Genomic DNA, 23,762 nt, shown 5'->3' with positions numbered 1-23,762 from the left:
ATGATTGAGGCGAATGAATAAAATAATAACAAAACTAATAAAGAATAACTGATAGAGTACTTATTCGTGGAGAATTATTAAAATATTTAAAATAGCTCTCAAGTTTTTTCAAACTTAACCTAACGATCATGAGCGTTTATTATGAAAAATATTTTTATAAAGTATAACATTAAATTAAATTTTTTTACATTGTTCATATCCTTACATTTCACAGCAAAATTTTTACGACTTTCCCGGAGGTTCAGGTAAAAAATTATTCAATATTCGGATTTCTCGCAGAAATTTACATAAAAATTATGTTGTCACATTCCACTGTCGGACAATTAATTTAAAGAGGCTGCAGCGAAAATAAAAAAACTTTAGATGGAAGTGAAATTTTAATCGATGATAGTTTATGAAATTACAAGATTTTTGGTAAAAAAAATTTGGGGTTTCCATGCAAACTTAGGAAATAATGAAATCCAAAGTTTTGGCCATTTAACATTGGCTCTTATGGGAATTGGCAGTTTTTCGTTTACTGTGGGCTTAAATCATTTTACAAGTTCATGAAATTAATATATGTTACAGGAAATTTCATTAGCTTTCGAATATACACTCGGCAACAAAATTATCGCAACAAAAAAATTCATCGAAATTTTGTCGATTTTCAAATGCTTCTATCTTGGGCTAGATTTATCGTATCGACACGCTTTTTTTTTTAATTTCTTGGAAATTTTGTCTTCTTTAAATCCATATAAATTAAGATAAGATTTGAGTCAATGTTGAGTTACCAGTAGTATTTGAGCGTGACCCTAAAAATTACTGAAAAAAAATGACTGTTTGAACGTGTACCAGTACCACAGTGATTTTTTTATCGAAATCTAACATACACCATCGCAAAGTGCTCTTTTTAACGAGTAATTTAGAAAAAAAAGGACCTCTCTACGATTTTTTTAAGGCCCTGTAGGTCATTTTGAAGATACCATTTAAAGTACGTAAAATCCCCCGTTTACCTGAAATCAAGACGATTTTCTGGGCATTATGCGTACATAAACCGTACCTTCAAATCGACCTACAGGGCGTTAAAAAAATCGTAGAGAGGTCTTTTTTTTTTAAATTACTCGTTAAAAAGAGCACTTTGCGATGGTGTTTGTTAAATTTCGATAAAAAAATCACTGTGGTACTGGTACACGTTCAAACAGTCATTTTTTTTCAGTAATTTTTAGGGTCACGCTCAAATACTACTGGTAACTCAACATTAATTCAAATCTTATCTTAATTTATATGGATTTAAAGAGGACAAAATTTCCAAGAAATTAAAAAAAAAGCGTGTCGATACGATAAATCTAGCCCAAGATAGAAACATTTGAAAATCGACAAAATTTCGATGAATTTTTTTGTTGCGATAATTTTGTTGCCGAGTGTATAATAAAAAATGCGTGTTTCCAAGCAAATAAAAAAGTAATGACTTTTTGGAAACGGAAAACTGCTGATTCCCCTAAGAGGCAATGTTAAATGGACAAAAATTTGGGTCTCATTATTTTCCAAGCTTGCAAGGATACTCTTAAGTTTTTTTTTACCAAAAATCTTGTAAATTCGTAAATTATCATCGGTTAAATTTTCACTTCGATCTAAAGTTTTTTTCATTTTCACTACAGCTTCCTTAAACGCATGTTAATCTCCGAGGCCATCATATTGTACATACTTTATCTATGTATAAAGTTTGATGCCCATCGCCCAATAGGACATTCAAATAAGTTATGAGAGCCATAGGAAAAGCGGAAATCGTGAAAAATAGCGATAAAACCTATTTGTGATTATAAACAATGTCCAAGCCCTTGCTTACCAGCTTTAAAATATTTAGTTATTGTTTTTAGGTCGTAAACTAGTGATTCAAGAGTCTGGAATTGTAATTTGGAAAATAGTGACCAGTCTATAATATTTACTTTACCGGGAAAAATTCAGCTAAAATAGAAAAGAAAACGTCAGAAACTATTTTCAACGTGTTTATTCTATTCTATTCTAAATTTTAAACCTATGATCAATCATACTCAAAATTTTATCTCTATTATATAGAACCTCACAGAATATTTTTTCTTCGTGTGTGAGAGCCCAGAACGATACTTATCAATAATTATGAACAAATTAAAAAATTAAACTTATTTTTACTCATTCATTTTTTTTTCTCTCTCTCTTTATTAGACACCTGCTTCTCAGAAGGGCCTGCAGGAGGCTTGGAGCCCGTGCGCAGGAAGAGTTAACTACCCCCCCCCNACCCCCCCCTCCCTACTGTCTCGCATTTGCCCAGGCCCGAAGACCTGTGGGGCAGGGAAAACCTGGGGGTATACGTAGTGCATATGCACTACATCCTAAAATAAATAAATAAAATAAAAAAATCGAAATAACTTTCTTTTGATTTTTATGTAAAATTTACCACTCTTTCCAATAAAAAGATCAAAAGAGAAGGTATAGGAAATGACTTTAAAAACCAATTTTAAAGCACATTTTCAATTTTCAACGGTATAAATTGATCTTAAATAGTAGAAATGCTTTTTTCCGAATTATTTGTGAAATATTACGTTAAACGAATTTTTTACGCTTTGACAATGAAATTGTAATATAGACCCTTGAGGGCTCAAGATTTAGAAATTATCTGTTTTGAAGCCTATTTTATGAAGTCAAAGATTGATAAAAAACCAAGAGGGTCGAGCCCAATTTGCCCCTAGAAACCATTAAATGGGCCGTACTTTTTCAAGACCGATTCTCAGGAAAATCAAATGATGGCCAACAAGAAAAACTTGTTGTTTTTTGGGGTAAAGGAGAGGGGAGGGTAGTCAATAATGGGAGCATTTGTCTTGTTGGGAAGTAATGTACGCCTATGGTGGGGATAAACATGGCCGTGTTAACCGAGGAATTCCTATGCTTAAAGAATCGGATCCACGGTAACAACGGCCATGTTTTTATTCACCATATAGGCTTACATTACTTCTAAATTTTGTTTTTCATGTTTGTAACTCAATCTGGGAAAATAGATTTTCTTATTATGTACACTTTAACACTTTTTTAACCACGAAACCGGTCTAATTTTACCCTTTTTTCAACGCGTTATTTTTTGATAAACTACTGCTATCGAAAACCTATGTTGGTTTATTTTTCTGAATTTTATTTAACCCTTTGCGAGCGAGTTGGAAACTAAGCAATCCGGTCGTTTTCGCTGCCCGCGCGTGGCGCTGGGGCATTACTCGCGTTTTTACCCATGTACATACTACATACACAGGCTTGTAGTAATAAGTAGCGGAATTAGTTTATCCAGATTCAAGATGGCGGGCCCCAAATCAGCCAATTGAAGATGCTTCTGGATTTTTTCATTTGACAAGAAAGTACTTGGAATTGCTGAAAGGATGAGTATGCATCTTTGACTAATCCAAAGCACTTTTCATTCTGTATTCATTTTTTTCTAATTACTTATAACTACCCTGTTTAAAAAAAATCGCTGGATTTCCAGTTGGAAAATCGAGCAGGATTTGAATGGAAATCCAGCTCGATTTTCGATCTGAAATCTCTCAAATTTCAGTCAAATCCTGCTCGATTTTCCAACGGGAAATCCAGCGATTTTTTTTAAACGCGGTACCGAGTCAAAAGGAAATTGTTGAAAACTGCCGAATAAATGGATGATGTTTTTAGTTGACAAATATAAACTTTATGAAAATTAAAAAAGTGCGTCAAGACTAATTACGATAACGTGTTGTTTAACTCGCAATGTTCGATTTCTAGCTTGACAGATATAAACAACTCATAACAATCAATTTAGTTTTTAAAAATTGCTTGAATCATGATTTAAGATTTTATCAAAGTAAATGTGATGGCGCTAGTGTTCAATTGATTGCGGCGGATACACATATTACCACTTTCAAGGTAGAAAAAGAAACCCGGATATCTATTCATCGTTTATCAACTGTGAACTTAAGGGGCTTGTCTTTTGTACCAACCGTATTAGACACATTGTATTCCTATAATACATATTAGTGTGATTACGAGCGAGATTATACATAGTTTACCACTTATTACTTTAAAATTTTTTGGTATGTATCATAAAAAATAAGATTAGAGTGATGCATTATTTGCGATAATTCATTGATCATTCATACCGATTTTTATATAGCTTTAAAGGATTCAAGTATAAACCATTCAATTTTTCGAAAATTTATATCATAAAAATTCAAAGTTATAACGGTTGATATTCTGTCAATGTTCTTTACTGTAACGACTCATTGTTTGTTCGAATGTTTTGAATGCTGTAAATCAATATAATCAATATCATAACCTCTTTCAGAATCCTTAAATTATAACGAGAATTTGAAATGAACATTTTCTTTCTAAACTTACCCTACAAGAACCCTCCTAGATCTAATATTGTTTTGTGAAAATTTTGATTTTTAGTCAGTTTTATAAAAAATGTCATTCAAATTCTAATATACTTTTATATGATATAATATAATAAATGTTGATAATAGAATTCAAATTCTTTTACTAATAAATACATTTATGTATTGCACAAATTGTTGTGTTGAAAATTTTAAAATCGCTTATAATATACCATCTATTAATTATTTGCATCTTTGATTAGTTATATCACAATTATTTTCTCAACTTGTTCCTTATAAACATTTTAGTCTTCATAAAGCACAGGTCTTTTGAATTTAATTACAGAATCGCTATTACGTTATCAAGTTTCTGTTATTAACATTTTTATAAATGAAACAAATTCCACTTACCAAATATTAACAATAAAGTGTTCCTATGAATTAAAAAAGTAGAATCCTATCTTAAAAGAGAACTCTTATAAATTTGGGTATAGTTTTAAGAAAATCTATCTTTACAAAGATTCATTTAAAAACCACTAAAAATTTTTTTTGCAGATTCGAAACTTTGTATCTGATTCTTCAAAAATGGATGATCCTATTGTAACAATGAGAATGCAAGTAAGGTTCTATAATTTTCATACATATTTAATTATTAAAATTGTAATAAGTGTAACTTTGTAAATTTGAAGCACAAATGATTTAATTGTTTCATAATTTACTAATCAATGCTGAACAGCTTATTTTCTTGTCTAGTTCGCAGTTTATTAAACTAATAATGTTTTAATATAATAGTTACACCATATGATGCAAAATTGAATTGATTTTCATGCACTAATTTACGTTATGACTTTTTTTCATTGTATGATATGTAAACTCAACTTTTAATTTGATAAGTGAATTTATTAAGTATTTAATATGTTATGCAAAATTGAAATGTAAATATCCCTTTAATTTACTCAAGCTTCATTTATTGGTATGAATGTAAGCATGAAACGGATATATTTTTTTTTGCAAATTTATAAAAATATAAAGTTTATTATTAATATTGTTGTTTTTACAAACTTTTTTAAATAGAAACAATCAATGATTAATTTTTGTAAAAAAATTTAATGAACAATTTATTTTTAGAAATGCATTTACTTATTATTCTACTAAATGATTGTCTTCTCCATATTAATTTATGGATTCATACTGGTAGGTCACTCTTTTCAGGCATTGTATCCTTTTCTTCAAAAAACAAAACATTGGTTAAAGCTAACATACATTTTGACACATTTTTTACCAAAGCTTTTAATAATCAGATGTTTATAGCGTACAGATGGTAGATTCAATTATAATAGATAATATAAATAGGGAATATTAAAAAAATGTGTGTTAGATGTCTTGCTTTATTTAGGGTAATTAAAATATTAAAACCTAAACTATTGAAACATTCATAAATTAATTTTTTTTAATATTCTATGTGGCTCTAAACTCATGAATGACATTATGTTATTGCAAAAACATCAAGTTATATTATTTCATATTTGATGAGTACAAGATGTACTTTATTCTGCAGTGTAAGCTGTAAGATAAATTACAATATAAATTTCGACCCATTCAAAATTGGTTTGTTGTCTATAAAAATTCAATTTTAAAAACAATTAATTACATACATGTATACAAATCAATTATTGGCTGTTTAAGGTAAAACGGTTGTATCATTAATAATGGGAAAATAGCTCAGCCACTGTTTGTTCATCGCGTAGATCCTTTTTCTTTTGTCGGCATATTTTGGCCTCGTACAACCAAATTTAATTGATTGTCGTTATTAGGAATCTATGTATATCTTGCTTGGGTCCCCCAATGTTCGCTATGAGGCAGCTCAAAGAGGTCGTGCCTTGTTCACCGCCCTTTGTATGTGAAACCAAAAGATCAATGTCATATGCAGAGTTATTCCAAGATAGGTGACCTCCCCCTGATGAACATCAATACGTTTTGCCCTTAAAATCATTTGTACGTGGATCTCAAACCGTTTTTCCTTCAATATTAGCAATTCTATTTTTTGAGCAGCGACTCGTCATCCACATCTGTACATTTTTCATAATCGTGTTCAATTTAATTTTTGCGTGCTTAACCTTTCGCTTCGACGATAACCACGATAGCGCTCGTCATCATACGCGACCACCGATCAGTTGTCCGGAATGTAAATCTGCAAAATATCATCATCGCGTTTGAGAAGTCCGTACCTATTATCGATCCCGTAGCTGCCCCATTCGATTGTGAAGGATAAGAAGCGCGGGTTACTCATTCTTCTCAACAGCATAGTGCGAGACTGTCTTTATCGTTCTGCGGAGTGCCGTATAGTTATGCCACTAAAAAATTTTTCATTGACTGCCCGCCGAACTAAGCTGGAAATAGTTAAGTGATTAATAATTTTGTGTGTATTGTTTTACATATATTTATATCATTATGATTATGATGAAAATAAAATACACAAAATGCTTAGAAATTATATTCTTTATATTTCTTTTCAATCATTTTCACATGTATTATTTTATAGACATTATTTGTAGAAGAGTATCAAAGTACATAAAAATGTATCTAGATGCGACGATAAAAAAATTATAAAAACTAGTAATCCAACAAGGAGACCAAAGTGGGTGACCAATTCTCACCAAAATTTTTTTGTGACTTCCTGGTACTTAATCATGAAGCCCTTAATTTATCCCACGGACCCTACAAGTCATTTTTATGAACATTCAAATGTAACGATTTTTAGGTATTTTGCACATAAATGGTACCTTCAAACGACCTACAGGGCGCAAAAATAATGGTACAGAGCTATAACTTTTTTTAAATTACTCGTAAAAAAGAGTACTTTACGATAGGGTATGTTAGATTTTAATAAAAAAATTACTGCAGTTACGATAAAACAGTCAATTTTTTAGTGCTGCACTCAAATACTACTGGTAACTCGATATTGACGATCAAACTTATGTATAATATATATGGGCCTAAAGAGGACATTTCCCAATAAATTTAAAAAAATTAGTCCCGATACGATAAAAATAGACCAAAATAGAAGCATTTGATAATTGACGAAATTTCAACGAATTTTTGAGTTGCAATAATTTTCTGCAGAGTGCTCCATCGAAATTTCGCTTAAAAATACATTATACCGCATTCCGAATAGTAAAAAGTGAACAACACACCTTTGTTGGGTAATAACCGATGTTATAACTTACATAAGAACTTACCTATAGTCTTATGTACGATCTTGACCCCAAAAAATCTGCAGAAAAAAATTATTTTTTTCTATCTAATAATTCTAGCTTTAAGGTGATGCCTTGGCCCCAATTTTGACCGACCGAGCATTAAAAATGTAAATTGAAACAACTTTTTTATTAGACCGATTTTCGAAAAACGGCTTTGTGGAGCCCTCCGTACTGTAGCTGTGAATAACTGCACCAAATTTCAGCCAATTTCATCGGATATTTTTCCCGGAAAACAGGATCGAAAATTTTGATTACTGTTTGCAGCATAAAAAATTTTGATCCTGTTTTCCGGGAAAACTATCCGATGAAATTGGCTGAAAGTTGTCGCAGTTGTTCGCAGCAACAATACGGAGGGCTCCACAGAGCCGTTTTTCGAATATCAGCCTGGAAAAAAAGTTACGAAAATATACATTTTCTGTGCTCGGTCGGTAAAAATTGTGGCCAAGGCATCACCTTAAGAAATTGGATTAAACCTGTTCCAAGACATAATCTTTGTTTTTAATCATACTTTTGACCATTATGTACATACAGATCGTATTATGTTAGAACTTTTACTGTCGATAATAATACTTAAGGCAAAACGTAAGATCTTATATAAAATTATTAAGAACTTGCAAGAGAACTTACTTATAATTTTCATTGGGATTAATTATAAAAAATTTATTACGAAAAAATTTATTATACAATGAAAAAAATTATTAATTCGAAGTTTGCAATGTTTTTGTTTTAGTATATTGAAGACCTTGAAGATATTTTACAGTGCCCAGTTTGTTGGGAAATTCCTGATGCTTCAAAAGCTATAATCACTTGCGCTTGTGGGCATCATATGTGCTCTAATTGTAAAACTACGAAGAATATAAATGCCTGTCCCACTTGTCAGAGTGCTTTTAATGGATCGAGAAATTTTCTTGCCGAAAATTTATCATCAAAATTTAATGATATCAAGGTAATTGTCTTTAAAAGCAAATTAAAAATTTTTTGTAGAAAAGATAATATTTAACTTTTCAAATATTCAAACGTGCTTTGTTCATGTGGATTTTAATTCAGTTTCATGTAGTTTTATAGTAGATGTCGCTATTTTAAAAACTATGAATGTTACACATGGGTAGAAATAATACTTTTTTAATCGCTCTTAAAAAATTATTTTCGTTAAAAAAAAGGTTTTGGCTTCAAAAAGTCGTTAAGTAACCTGAAAAAATTTGAGGTTATGTTTTTCAATCTGATAAAAAACAGAAAAAATGTCGAGTTTAGTATCGGTTCATATCGCCTATCTAATCAAAATTTTCAATGATTTTATCTGAAGGCCTGAAGCACTCAAAAAAATCTGAAAAAATTCAAGGTTTTTTGAATTGTTAAAAATTACCTTCATGAATTTTTCAGATTTTTAAATTTCTGTAGGGCTTCAGAATGAATATAAATTGAATGTAGACGTTTATAGCGGGGGTGGAGGGTAGGAGGGGTGAGGGGGGTCTAAAATTTTGGGTTTGGAACCTTTTCATCGCGTACAATAACAAATCAAAAGTGCGTCCAGATCGGTGACATAAGTGCGCACGGTTTGTAAAAAAGTATTATTTTGACCCAAGCGTGTGGCATTTCACGTCAACTCTTCCAGTGCCGCGCCACGCCCTGGGGAAAAAACGAACACATGATTTCGATGGGAAATTGCCTCAGTTTTCCGATAGTGAGTTCAGATTTTCCGAAATTTTACGTTTTCCAAGAGAAAATCGTCGGAAAACTTAAAAGTCGATAATCTTAAAAGCTTCATTTTTACGATTTTTTTCAAATAGTCTAGATCTAAAGATCAGGAAATTTTCCATCGAGGTAGACATTTTTCAGAGAACGGTTTTTTAATTTTAGCGAGATATTGCGAGAGAGAAAAAACGTGGTTTTTCCGCGCATACGTCTCGTTGATGTGATGTGCTAGGCTGCAGTTACTTGAAAATTCGAATTCGTTTTCTCTATTTAAGTTTTTTTTGTGGAAATGATTCACATTGAGAAGATAAAGATGTATTTTTTAGTTTGAGAGTTGTGTTATCTATGGGAATGACTGCATGATACTTCAATGTGCTGAGAAATTGCCTTATTGAACTGAGCTTTTAAAAATTCATAATTTTTTTCATGCATATCTTTGCTACTGTAAAATACCTTTGTTTCTTTACAATAGTCTTGTGCCTAATGATATAGATCGGAGGGGGTTAATATATTTTTTTATATTATGGATTATGGATTGCAAACTAGTTTTACAAGCTCTTCATTTTAAATTAGCATCAATACCTTCGCATCAACTTTTTCCGTAGGCCGTTGCAAAAAAATGCCATTCGGTTTCACCTTAAAATCTTCACGAAAGAGAAAATTGTAGAATTTACTGTTGTTTTTGAAATGCTGCCCTGTCCCATCTGTGAGATAGATTTTTTTAAGTTGAAGTACTCAATTTCTTTTTTGATATTCGTAAACAGCGTACGTGTCATGGCTCAAATTATCTGAAATAACTGTCAAACTTTTATGTTTTAGTTCGTTATTTTCTCGTTAATATGCTACAGCTGTAAATATCGTGACTTGATTATTATTGCAGTGGAATGATTGGGTAGTATCTTGAACCACAAAAGCATAATCTTCAGCAAAATCAAAACTGACGATTACTTCTCCATCTTGAAAATTTTTTTTAAGTTTTTTACGAAACTGGCTTGCATTTTGGTAAAAAAAGTTGTGTATTTTTAATTTTGTCAAACGTTCTTTTAATAATTCTAGATAATCAGAAGCTTTTACAAGTTCACGTATAGAGTCTTCATTATTTTTTAACAGACATTTACTACCTTTTGTCCACTCTTCAAGATCAATTGCTTCAAGCATCAATTTGATATTTTCGTAGTGTACACAATGTATACTATACCTATACAAAGATTGTGTGTATACTCCCAGCTGTTCCACAAAAATGTGGTCTCAATTACTTAAATTTGGTGTATCCTATTTTTTTATCTTTATATTCATTTAAAAATAAGGTATAAAGCTCATTTAAATTGCCTAGAGGTAGTCTCTTTTGAATGTGCACTCGCTTAACATCAGAATTTTAGGTTATATCATTGTCACAGAAAACAAAACGTAAAAATGGAGCAGCAGCGAAGCTTGCACCCCCTTCTTCTTCGGCAGGCGTCAAAACAAAACAAGATCGGAGTCGCTCGCTTCTTGCGTGCGCCTCCACTGCACCGGTGGTGGCGACTCGATCTCGATCAGACACTGCAGCGCGCGCTCCCTCAACTGCATCGACGTGACCAGCTTGCGAGCTTATATGCACCTTAAACTCAAAATTTTTTTCATTGAATTTTTGAATAGGAATTTTTTCCTCTTTTCATCAAATTTTTCGAAATTTTAAAATTTTGATTTTGTTTTGAGGTATAGCTGTTTCCGTGAGCCTTTTTTTTTTTATAATGGAGCGATGGGCTCAGTTTATTAAAATCAAATGTATTTCGGTACATTTTTGAGTTTCCGTTGTTACATATTTTATGTAAGGTGGGTGGAGTTAGAAAAGAAAAAGATATAAAAACATATAGATGTTGTGTGGCCCATCGACTTCTCCTTCTGCCCCTGTTTAACCCCCGCGGAACCGCCGTTGGGCACTACTTCGCGGGGAGAGGCTGGGCTGGTGCAGCAAGCTCATCACGTTTGCGCTGGTTGTTGTTGCGTCTTTGTCATGCCGCATCGTCCGGTCATCTTCTTCTGGCCATCTCTTCGGCTCTCAGACTTGCTATGACTGAGTGGGCGAAGGTGGCTATCGCCAACCAGTTTTTTTCGTCTGCCAGCATGAGCTGGACTATGTTTTCAGGCCTGGCAACTTTTTGGAGCTGGCGATGGAGCCTCTCTCTTCCCTCCTCGAATCGAGGGCAGTTAAAGAAAACTTGCTCCGCGTTTTCGACCGTGTGGGGACAGGCTGGGCAATCTGCGCTAGCGTTGTGATTGTAGCGTTGGCTGTGGTATTTGAAATAGCCGTGGCCTGTCAGGAGTTGCGTAAGGTGGTAGTCCACCTCTCCGTGTCTCCTGTCTATCCACAATCTGATGTTCGGAATCAGCCTGTGCGTCCATCGTCCTTTTGGCGAGCCATCCCACCGGCTCTGCCATCTTCTCAGCGTCTCCTGGCGTTCTTCGGCTCTCGCGTCCTCGTGGCGGCGCTAGTAGAGCCGGCTACGCTCGTCTGCTAGGCTGGTATGCTGGCGAGGACGTAGGTAGCCTCATACGAGAGGTGCGGGCGACCACTGATGATGCGTAGGCAGGCTCGCCGATGGATCGCTTCCGCCCGACGCATGCCGACCTGTGTTCCGGTACCGCGACTCCAGATGGGGGCGCCGTAGAGGAGGATTGAGTCGATGACGTTGGCGTAGAGCCGCCTAGATCGGCATGATCTGCGAGAGGGCTCCCGCCACCCTCGAAGCCTTCTCGCTGGCCGCTCTGAGGTGGTCGTTGAAATTTCCGCGAGCCTTTTTCGTATACTTTACGTGTTAAATTTTTCTTCTTTTGCGTTTTCTGGCGAGTAGTGTTTTTGGCCACCTATCGTAATTTTCAGAGGTTACCAAATGAGTTTTAGCACCAGGGTCGCGTACACTTCTTTAGAACATCAATGGTTTAGGTGAGACGATTGTACTCATAGATCACTTTCAAAGAGTATTTTTATGACTTCGGCATAAACGAAAAATTTAAAAAAAATGTGTTCTTAACTGTACAATACGCACTGCAATCTACGTGTTCGATCGTCTCACCCGTAGTATTGGCCACAAGCATTGATGTTCTAAAAAAGTGTACGCGACCCTGGTGCTAAAACTCAATCGGTATCTTCTGAAAATTACGATAGGTGGCTAAAAACACTGCTCGCCAAAAAACGCAATAGAATAAAAATTTTAACGTATACGAAAAAGACTCACGGAAACAGCTGTATCTCAAAACAAAATCAAAATTTTAAATTTTCGAAAAATGTAATGAAAATAAGAGAAAAAATCCTATTAAAAAATTTGAAAAAAAATGTTGAGTTTAAGGTGTATATAAGCCCTCAACAGAGATAGAATCTTTCATGACAGGCAATAATTTACTGATGTCATTTCGTCCATAAAATTGTGTTACTAAATCGTTTAATTCTCGAAAAAGTTTTCCTTTCTTTTTTTTGATAATGACAAAATTTCATTCCTATCGGACTCGATAATTTTTCTTGCTTCCCTTTCTGAACATTTATAATTCTTTGCCAATTTTCGACGATAACAGGAGTCAAAAGCGAGTGAAAGTAACAGCATTTTATGCTCGCGTGAAATATCTCTCGAGAGCTTTTTTTTCGGACACAATCCATGTTAACCCAGTGTACAGTCAAAATGACTTTCGATTAGGGATTAAACTATAGTCAGCGTCCTCTGTAAATTCAATGCGGCCGTCCCATAAGAACCTTAGAACCGCCTGTAAACTGTTTCAGCTGGATCACAGGTGGTCTTCAGGTTCTTATGGGACGGCCGCATTGAATTTACAGAGGGCGCTGACTATCGTTTAATCCCCAATTCAAATAGATTTTAGTTAATGGACGAATACGATTGAAAAAATTATTTTGATTTCGAATATATCAGACTCAAGTACTGCGTAAAATTTATCACCGTTTCAAAAGCGTGATGGTTGAAAATAAAACCTTAATCAAAGCTCCAATTATTGGAAAAAAAATGTTTTTTGCATTTTTTCAAGTAGAAATATTTCTTTCATTTTCAACATATTTTATCTGTAATAATTCTTTTAGTATTATTAAGTAAATTTACCATTTTTTCAATTACAGGAATCGCTCATAGATCCTAATCATTACACTAATAGAAGAATTGTAAAAAAAAGCGCATATTGTCAAACTAATATCGAAAAGTCGTCGATAGAAACTCAGACATTTATTAATAATGCCTCTGTGAATACGCAAACTGAAGAAGTAACAGAAAATAATGAAACAGAAAATTTAATACAGGTAATACTTACTTATCTTATTAATAAAGTAATCTAAGAAATCTAATATATTACGCAGTGAATCAGAAAAAAGTACTTAGATCCCCTAAATTTCTGATTTCGATTTCTAAAAAAAAGTACTATAGTAGTACTATAATACTATAGTACTACAGTAGTACTATAATAGAATAATAATAGAATTATGGTATATATAATACATAGAACTATTATAGTACTTCTTTTAAATCGAAATCAAAATATTCTCAAAAAAAGTCTAAAATACCGAACGAGCTTGGCGAGTGAGGTTAAAGCGCTATTAATTATTATATTCGTACAAGCTTAACAATCGGAGATTTGAAATCAATTAACTTGTATTATAGAAATATGTAATAACTGTGATATAATTATAATAAATATTTACAAACACATTAAATAAGTTATATATTAAATTCAAATTAATTTTAAACTACGCTCATTTTTTATATGCTAACAGTTAAAGACTCTCTCTTTTCAAAAAAGGGTTCGCGTTCGATGTCAGTAACAAAAGTAGACTCTAAACATAAAAGTTATGATATGTAACTGAAACAAGGCAAAAAGTTTATACATTGAGTTCAACAATAGTAAGGGAGCTATACAGAACCTGACACAGTTGCGGAGCTGGCACACCGTGCTATTCCCCATGGTACAGACCTGTCCGAACTTACCGATCCACCCTCAGAGTACCCCCCTCCCCCCCTTCTTTGTACCCTCCACGAAGGGTTGAAAAAAAATTAAAAGCCGACATCCTGTAGAGGCCACATGAGGGTAACGAGTATTTTTTTTATGACATAATGTCGTTGTGAGACTCAAATTAATTGCTTTTATTGTTTTTTTCACAATTGGCAATAAACCTTATTTGATTGGAAAATTGATAATAATTATACATAATTATTATATAACAAATAATTATTATATAACAAATAATTATTTTTAAATAATACAAAAGTTTATTGTTTAAAATTTTTTTTATTGAATTTCAAGACTTAATCATTATTGACAGTGAAGCATAACATTGAATACAATTTTTTTTCACATTTCCAGTAGCACATGACATGAGAACTGAGTGTTTATGGGTACTAGGGTGGTCCTTATTCCCCAAAGTGCTCGGATCCTCGCTCCCACCCCTCAAAAAGTTAGTTTAGGTAAAAAAAATAAACATGTTCGCATCCAGCGATTAGGCCAATATTGTAATACCATTATTGTAATATCACATTCATCATGGTTAATAATAAAGTCTGTCTCTCTGCAGATGAACAAAATTTATCAGAAGTTGTATTTTGATGTATAGATGAAAATATTACAATATTGGCCTAATCGCTGGATATGAACATTTTTTTTATTTTTTATTAGAGCTTTATTTAAACCTATGCAGGTTTATTTAGCTATACAATTTGGTTTCATTTTCCATATTATATCTTATCCAGGAGCGAAAAGGTATTTTTATCGGTACATTTTCTTCCATCTGCTTGATAAGTTTGATTTTATCCTGATTAAACAATTGAATAGTTGGCATAAACCATTGAATTTTTTCAAATTTACTTTAGATTCTTCTGGTGATGTTCTGGTGATGTGATATCTGGTTCTGGGATATATCACTCCCCCACCATGCATTCTCCATCCGATGAGCTCTCGCTGAATCAAAACTAGCACATCTTTTGATTGTTGTTGTAGTACCTGCAGTCTTACACCTATCAATTTTTATTGTATTTATCTCATAACTAATCTCCTCAAATAGACGGCATGTTCCGTTATTTACAAGCTGGGTATTAGTGACTGCAGCAGCCGTAGGTATTGCAAGTTGCCCAACAAAAAAATTCATCGAAATTTGGTCGATTTTCAAATGCTTCTATCTTGGACTAGATTTATCGTATCGACACACTTTTTTTTTAATTTCTTGGAAATTTTGTCCTCTTTACATTCATATAAATTAAGATAAGATTCGAGTTAATGTTGAGTTACCAGTAGTATTTGAGCGTGACACTAAAAATTACTGAAAAAAATGACTGTTTGAATGTGTACCAGTACCACAGTAATTTTTCTATCAAAATCTTACATACAACATCGCAAAGTGCTCTTTTTAACGAGTAATTTAGAAAAAAAGACCTCTCTACGATTTTTTTAACGCCCTGTAGGTCGATTTGAAGGTACGGTTTGTGTACTCGAAATGCCCAGAAAATCGTCTTGATTTCAGCTAAACGGGGGATTTTACGTACTTTAAATGGTATCTTCAAAACGACCTACAGGGCCTTAAAAAAATCGTAGAGAGGTCCTTTTTTTTCTAAATTACTCGTTAAAAAGAGCACTTTGCGATGGTGTATGTTAGATTTCGATAGAAAAATTACTGTGGTACTGGTACACATTCAAACAGTTATTTATTTTCAGTAATTTTTAGTATCACGCTCAAATACTACTGGTAACTCAACATTAACTCGAATCTTATCTTAATTTATATGAATTTAAAGAAGACAATTTCCAAGAAATTAAAAAAAAAGCGTGTCGATACGATAAATCTAGTCCAAGATAGAAGCATTTGAAAATCGACAAAATTTCGATAAATTTTTTTGTTGCGATAATTTTGTTGCCGAGTGTATATGAAGCTTTGCGATGGAAACAGATTTAATTCCTGATGTTGAATGGAAATACATATTTCCTCACTATTGTCGAAATTCGATGTATACGGCTGATGAGGGTGGATTTCATGATGTGTGATTGATTCACCAAACAACACGTTGGAGTGAATGCTCTAAATATCATCCATTTTTGGTTTCTGCTTGCTTCTTCTTCGTTTTCCGAACAATAACAACCACAACAATTGCAAACAAGCAGACTACTTTTTCTTTCCACGCACGGATAAGCCTAGATACTTTGGATATTGAATATTTTTTGTTGTTAATGATGGATGCTTTCGCATATAACTGACTCCACTTCCCAATAGTCTCTTGCTTTTATAGCTCTTTTTATCATGAGTATTTGATATGCTAAAGGGTGTGCTTGCACTAGTCTTATAAACAATACCCATCATGCGAGGCTTCTAATGTGCAATCGTGTTGTAATTGTTTCCCCTTGAAAATCTACCATTTGCCCCTCTTGATCCACAATTCGCAATTGAATGTTATCAATGTATGTAGTACTCACTGGCATATATACGATACTGCTGGGAATTTCAACAATTTTATAACCATCTCAACAGTTGGATAAAATTCATGTAATGTGTGCACCTTTTCACCATTCAAATAGTGCCTGTTGCTATGCTGCATTCAATGCATATTGATTTTATACCATTAGTAAAAATTGATGAATCCGATATGTGCTGAATAACTGCCTCAAGTATCTGAGGTTCGAAGCCCAAAAGATGAGCGATAGTCTTTTGGCGAAAAATCTATATTTTTATCACAATAGATAATACTTCTCGATGCGTTGGTATCAGCCCGCAGCTCGAATGAGATATTTTTTTTCAGCAAGATTTTTTTTAAATACTGATTGACGTCAGTTATTTCATAATTTCCACTTGGTATTTGAATCGGTTCTATATCCTCCACATATAATTTGTTATTATATGTGCCAATATTAGGAATTGAGTTAAATGTTAAAAGACATAGAAGTCCAATCTCGTAACTGTTATTTTTCAATAGTTCAATGATTGGAAAATATTGAGATTTGAGAACAGATGATTGGCCGGTCACAGTTAATGATAGTGATTCTCTCATGATGTTGGACACATGTCTACTCATCCATCACGTTTTAAACTTCTTTTATATCCTTCCCAGCTAAAAATGCAAACACAAATGTCCACAGTTGTAGGAATTGAACTTCTGGAACCTTTTGTAATTATAAATACACATAATCAATATTCCAGTACTTCATAAGCTCGTGTGGTGGGGGTAAGTCTCCAAAGCTATCAAAGTAAATGACCCTTTGTCCATCCTTGCGATAGGCTTACGTGGCTTTTCGGCGTTAAAACACAAAAGTGACAAAAAAAAACCTATCAAAATTAAAAAACCTTCAAATTTCACGTTCACGCGTTTTTTCTCACCCCTAGCACCCTTAGGAACAATTTGCGGGGGTCTGGGCCCCTAGGCAAGCCAAAATATTTCACCTTTTTTTGTTAACGAAACTGCTTTATATTTTTAGATTTACCCATACATATACACTAGGGTGTCCGTTATTTCCCGACTTTTTTGTATTGCTGAAACGATTTTTGGTTCGCTGTAGCTTTGAGGTTATGTTCAAGGGCAAATTTAAGGGCACTAATCGATTCCCCGTCAAAAATACATAAAATACATGGGTTTGTGAATTCTTTCATCAGTTTTATCGCTAAGAATCAAATTTTTTAGTTTTTTTTATTTAAAATACATGCAAGCTTCAAGCCGCTCGGGGACCACCTTAAAATCATTTTTTTCGACTTCTATATACCGGCTTTTTCATTGTCTAATCAAATAGAAGACATCTAGGTGGGGGGAGAAGCAATACAAAAAAGTCGGGAAATAACGGACACCCTAATGTACACACATCGTTCAGTAAATGCAATAAAAATTGCTTTCTCATAGAGTAAGCACTGTGACAGGCTCGAAAACGAGATTTTGAACCAGACCTCGTAGGACAATTTCGTTTACATATTTATAAACTAGATTGAATTCTCAACAAATGTCCGTATGTATGTGTGTGTGTTTGTTTGCTTTCTCGGCCTTTTGGCTAGCCATGTTCACATTTCGGAATGATAAATATTAGGAATTATGAATATTCAGAATGTGTGAAATTCGGAATGTTTGAAAATCGGAATATTGAAAACGAAACATGAAAAATTTGGAAAAACAAAATTTCGAAATAAAAAAATTTCGGAATGAAAAAATTTCGGAAGAATTAAAATCCGGAATGAAAAAATTTTGAGTGGAAAATGTAGACTATAAAATAACCCACTAAAAATTTTGAGGATTCCGAATTTTAATTTTTCCGAAGTTTTTTCATTCCGACATTTTTTTATTCCGAAATTTTGTTTTTCCGAATTTTTTATGTTCCGTTTTCAATATTCCGATTTTCAAACATTCCGAATTTCACACATTCCGAATATTCATAATTCCTAATATTTATCATTCCGAAATGTGAACATGGCTCCTTTTGGCTAAGATAAAAGTGTATAACATATACCGATAGCAAGGTAATCTTACACGAAATTCTAGAAATCTTTGAGTTTTTTAGGAGTTTCGTATGCATTAAAGAAAACGGAATTTGAAATTCAAAAATGAAATACGAATTTTCCCTTTAATAACCCTTTCATTAATATAATTTTTTATGAGGAAGCACTTTGCCAATGAATTGGCAGCGGTTTTTTTTGGACTTCAATAGTGTCTTTATTAAGACCAAAAAGATTCAGAACGATATCTATCATAGTTAGCTGGTAAAAAATTGGCGAAAAATACCTTTTTTTGGCTGAAAAACTAGAATTGTCGCTTGAACAAAAAAAATACAAAAATTTGTGCAAAACTCTACTTTGAGAACTTTTTTCGAAGTGTTGTGGTGAAAAACTCAAGATTTAAATAGGTCAGAGGTAATCATGGGTGCGAAGTAACTTGGGAATTTTTCACAGATTTTTCGAAGCACTTTTTCTAACAAAATAAAATGGATCTAGCCAATTTTAATTGATATTTTATTGCAGGTTGAAGAATTGATCAATGGATTGTATCAAAATACTTGGATTTTTTCTTACAACAAAATGAAAACTTACAAGTACGATATTAATATATCGAATGTAGGATATTTTTTATTCAATCTTTTTATTGATGAAAAAGGGGACTTGGAAGTAAACATCGCCAGTCTTAAAACTATTAAAGGACCGAAGATGTATTATGTAATAATTTTATCACACGAATTGAATGGTCTAGTTTCTCGTGTTTTTAAAGGAATTGTAAGTATATTATTTGATAATTATTTTTTTTACATAATTAAATAATAAAAGCATTTAAATCATGTGTATGATGATTTTCAGGTATCTAGTGTGGAAATCATGCAAACTCAACATTCAAATCGTAATTTAATTAAATCAAAATACCTTTTGAATCTTCCACATGAAGAGAAAAATCTTTTTAAATGTACTTTAAATTTATATCGACCCGATATTGAATAATTAATAAAATCTTAAGAGAGAAACGGTATGTAATTTTTATTCTTTTTCTTAATTATTGTCACCAATTTGCTAACCAATTCAATTTTAGATGCTCCAGAGCTTCAGAAAAAAATCTTTGAAAATTTGAAAAATTCGTTTCCAGCGATAGAATTCGATAACCGTTCTGAAATTTTTTTGCCATGTAATATATTTGATGGTAGCTACGAATAAAATGCCTCTTAAAAGTGTCTCTATAAATATTCCATTTCATTTATGCCGCGAAAACAATTCCACAATCAGTACGTACCGAGAACACCATGGCAGAATGTGCCGCGAACAAAAAAAACATTATAATTTACAGAAATATTTCACAGTCAAAATTACCTCCGTAAGAATTTTCCAAATAGGGAAACCAAGTTTACCATCAAATTTTTACGCACCAATTCGATTCGATTAGCTTTTTAAACAAAAATGGAAATTTTGAAATTTTCGCTCAACCCTTCTGTTCTTAGTAATTTGGGTCATTTAAAAGATGATATTATTCTTAGTAGTTTTCTCTCAAATGCATATTTTTCAAGTAATTAGGTATTGAAGTAAAAAAAAAAGCTAATTTCATTTCCAATCGCGTATATCAACATTGTTATCCCCACTCGCGAGACTAGACTACTGTGCAATAGACGTGCACTGCTGCACGCATCCCCACCTTGTGCCGCCAACTAATTAGCGTGTTCCTCGCTGCTATATAAGCGAGACACCCGACCTCACACGGGAGTCGTCTCTCGATTGGCAGCCAGCCAGAACAAATCGACACTCGTACTCCGACTTGCGCCTATTCCGAAAATTGAAAATCTTGGTGGACTTGACTGGACTGTGCATATACAAATTAAAAAGCTTTTTATCAATTTTCGAAATTGCCTCAGTTTCATGAAAAGTCCCAATCTGATACTGCGACTTTATTTTATATAATACCTGTGATTCCTTGCTTTCTTGATTTTTCTTTTTTATTTATAGTTTGTTTTAATGCTTGGTGTTGAGTTTTAGAATATTCTCTGGGGCGGCACCCGGCGAATGTTGGACAGGAGAAGAAATAAACGCAATTTACTTATACAAGAATTAATATCTATATTTGATATCCGAACACCTTCCAACTTAAAGTGACTTGCAAGAGATAGATTAATTACAAGTTAGATTGAGCTGATTAAAAGAAAAAGGTTGTATGTGAAAAAGGCAGAACCGTACGTCTTTGACAACACACGAGCAAGAGCTGTTTGGAGTTCTTCAATCAATTCGTGTTGATAAGTTCTCATTGTCAGCTTTCCCATGCACTATGGCAAACAGCTCTTATGTGCATATGTCATCTCATGAATGAAAATCAACTCTGTTTAGGTATTTTAATAGTTAAATTTGTCAGTAAAAAGTATTTTGATGAAAAATTATCAAATCTCATGTACTTGTATTGAGAAAATGACTTTTTTGTGCCACCCCAACCTAAAGTAACATTTTACTCCCGCTGAGCGAAATAAAAATGTTACTTTAGGCTGGGGGATTCAAAAATAGTATATTTTGCACCTAGGAAGTGAAAAATTGGAAAGCCTCGTCTTCGCCTCGGATGATAAATTACACGGGCTCTGAGACTTTCTTTTTTCGCTACATGGATGCAAATACAATTTTTTCCTACCACGTTACAGTCATTAACTAATTAATACATATAAAGCCAAAATCGCATTCACTTTGACGGCATTCAAGATCAAAATAATTTGAAACTCTTTCCATTCTACATGAAAGTGACAGAGACTGAAGCGTGCATTGAAAATAACTGTCAGATATCTGTATAGAAATGGTAAATTTTTTATAATTTTGTTTGAGATTGAGTCATTACCGGGTGCTTTCTTATTTTGGATATTCTTAACAATGTTTTTAGTGATGTATTTTGGATATTCTTAACAATGTTTTTAGTGATCTTCACTGTGCAATTTGGTATCTGTATTGGCTATTGAGTCTGTTTTTTGACAGCAAGAAATTTTCAATTTAACATTACTTTTTATATAGCTACATGCGCTAGCAATTGCAAAATTTTGTTGTATACCCAGGTTTCAGGTACCTTCACCCGATTCTGGGGTCACATTACGAAGCTTTCTTTTCCTTTCTAGCTCGTGCATGGTTTCGCGTACCAGGGAGAAGTATTTTATTTTATACAGTAATCTTGCTAACTTAAATTTAGCGAACCAAAATATTTAAATCGCTATGTTGAAGCAACGACGTTTGAAATTCTTAATCCTTAATACGAAAATCAAAAATGTTAATCCTATTTCCGAAAAAAATACTGAATGAAATGGGAAGATTTTTGGTTTAGTTATTTCTACTACTACTATTACTACTACTACTACTACTACTACTACTACTACTACTACTACTACTACTAGGTGTTTTGGACAAAATTAAAATATTTCCGTTTCTTAAGGAAGGAGGAAACTGATCATTGCCATAGGAGTAGATTTTTCATTTACTGCTTGATCTCACCGGAGATAACTAGTGTTTTATCTTTAAATGAATCAAACGAACTTCAATCGAATATCTATAGAAAAATTTGGTATCGCTAAAAATCATTGAAGATGAAAGGAAGCCGACGCTTGCAATGTCTCTTCTCGCACACTTCTGCTTGCGTATCTCGGTAGGATAGGATTTGAATTATAATTATACAGTTTATTTCAACTCTAAATTTAGAGCAATCAATTTTTATTTTAAAATGCTTTGCTTTTTAATGGAAAATGTAGTATAAGCTATGCCTGGCCCTCTAAATTTAACAAAAACTCATTATTTAAATGTTACTTTAGAAAATATATGAAACTTCAATGTTTTGTTTCATTATTTATGTAAGCACTATCATACAAAATTTAGAGAAAAAAATTTTTTTACTCATTCTATAAAAAGTAACAACTATGTAGAATAAATTTGACAATGATTTTTTTTGTTCATAGTACTCTAAATTCTCAATACATCGAATAATACATTTTCAATTTTTTTCAGTACTTGCTTTCGAATTAAAATCGAATGAGAAAATCACGCCAAACATCGATGTTTCTTCATAATTTTAAATTCAGTTTTTTAAAAACTTCCAAGCATGTAGATAATTTTAGGCAAAATGAAATTACATTAGTCCATTGAAAATATTAAAGTGATCATTATCATTAGTGACTTTTCTAAAAAAGAATTGTTCATTGAAAAAACAAGAATATTTAAAGTTGAATAAAACTCATTTCATTCTGTATGAAAATGAACGTATACTAATTTTTTTTATGATAAAGTCACTAGACCGCTGATCCAGATAAACAAACGCACGTCTATGTTATTACATATGCTATTTACATATGCTCTTTAAAGTTTATCGTTGCTTTTATTCTAAGGTATTACGTTAATTTGTGCTTAAAGATTGAAATTACTCAAACATGAGCGAACAATCTTACGCCCTACTTCATTTATTGCTTTTGAATACCTTGGCTTCATTGGGACATCAAGATAGATCAATATTCTTCAAATATCAGTCAATGCTAATATTTATTTATCTATTTGTCTTCATTCGGTTTTGATCTATTTTGGCATAATTATTTTACTTAATGTTGAAAACAATAGAAAAAAATTTTAAATTATCTGTGACTGAGAAATATCACATAAATGCGGTTGTCAATATTATTGCTTATTTTTACTGTTTAGCATAAAATATTAGAATTTCACCAAAATTTTTTTCTATGTTTAGATAGGTTCGACCATATTTCAAAAACAGTTGTAAATGATCAATAGGACTTGAAATAAATCAAATTTTCTTGCAATTAATGTTACATTAAATAAATTAAATAAATTATTTAAACCAGATTTCGTGACTTACAATATTTTTTATATAATCATTATAACGATTTCCGAACAGGTGTATACGAGCAATTCCTCCTTACTTTTAAAATCAGACGAATTCACGCATTTTTCGATTTACTAAAACTGGAAATCTTTGAAATTGACCAGCATCTCTTTTTTACCATTTTAGGCAACTTTTTTATTAAAATATTTCAAGCTAAGTCTTGT

The 23,762-nt window shown here is 32.7% G+C and overlaps 1 protein-coding gene across 1 annotated transcript; it reads left to right on the top strand.

Annotated features, from left to right (window-relative positions):
• The first annotated feature begins 3,901 nt into the window (after positions 1–3,901).
• On the top strand, positions 3,902–19,946 carry LOC106657896. The gene is made up of 7 exons (XM_014379594.2): positions 3,902–4,061; positions 4,899–4,961; positions 8,331–8,546; positions 13,395–13,571; positions 19,242–19,490; positions 19,572–19,734; positions 19,798–19,946. The coding sequence occupies exons 2-6, from the start codon at positions 4,929–4,931 to the stop codon at positions 19,707–19,709; spliced, it is 813 nt and encodes a 270-aa protein (XP_014235080.1). The 5' UTR covers positions 3,902–4,061; positions 4,899–4,928; the 3' UTR covers positions 19,710–19,734; positions 19,798–19,946.
• The last annotated feature ends 3,816 nt before the right edge of the window (positions 19,947–23,762 follow it).

This window comes from Trichogramma pretiosum, unplaced genomic scaffold, assembly GCF_000599845.2.
Source record: "Trichogramma pretiosum strain Unisexual culture from Peru unplaced genomic scaffold, Tpre_2.0 scaffold84, whole genome shotgun sequence".
NCBI classification, from domain to species: Eukaryota; Metazoa; Arthropoda; class Insecta; order Hymenoptera; family Trichogrammatidae; genus Trichogramma; species Trichogramma pretiosum.
Note: the sequence above shows the minus strand (reverse complement) of the source record. Positions and strands in the feature narration are given on the sequence as shown.

Bases quoted from the DNA above. Each gene is read 5' to 3' on its own strand.
- LOC106657896 (XM_014379594.2), top strand. From the start codon at position 4,929: ATGGATGATCCTATTGTAACAATGAGAATGCAA. The intron at 4,962-8,330 runs GTAAGGTTCTAT...TTTTTGTTTTAG, and splicing joins TTGTAACAATGAGAATGCAA to TATATTGAAGACCTTGAAGA. The intron at 13,572-19,241 runs GTAATACTTACT...ATTTTATTGCAG, and splicing joins AAACAGAAAATTTAATACAG to GTTGAAGAATTGATCAATGG.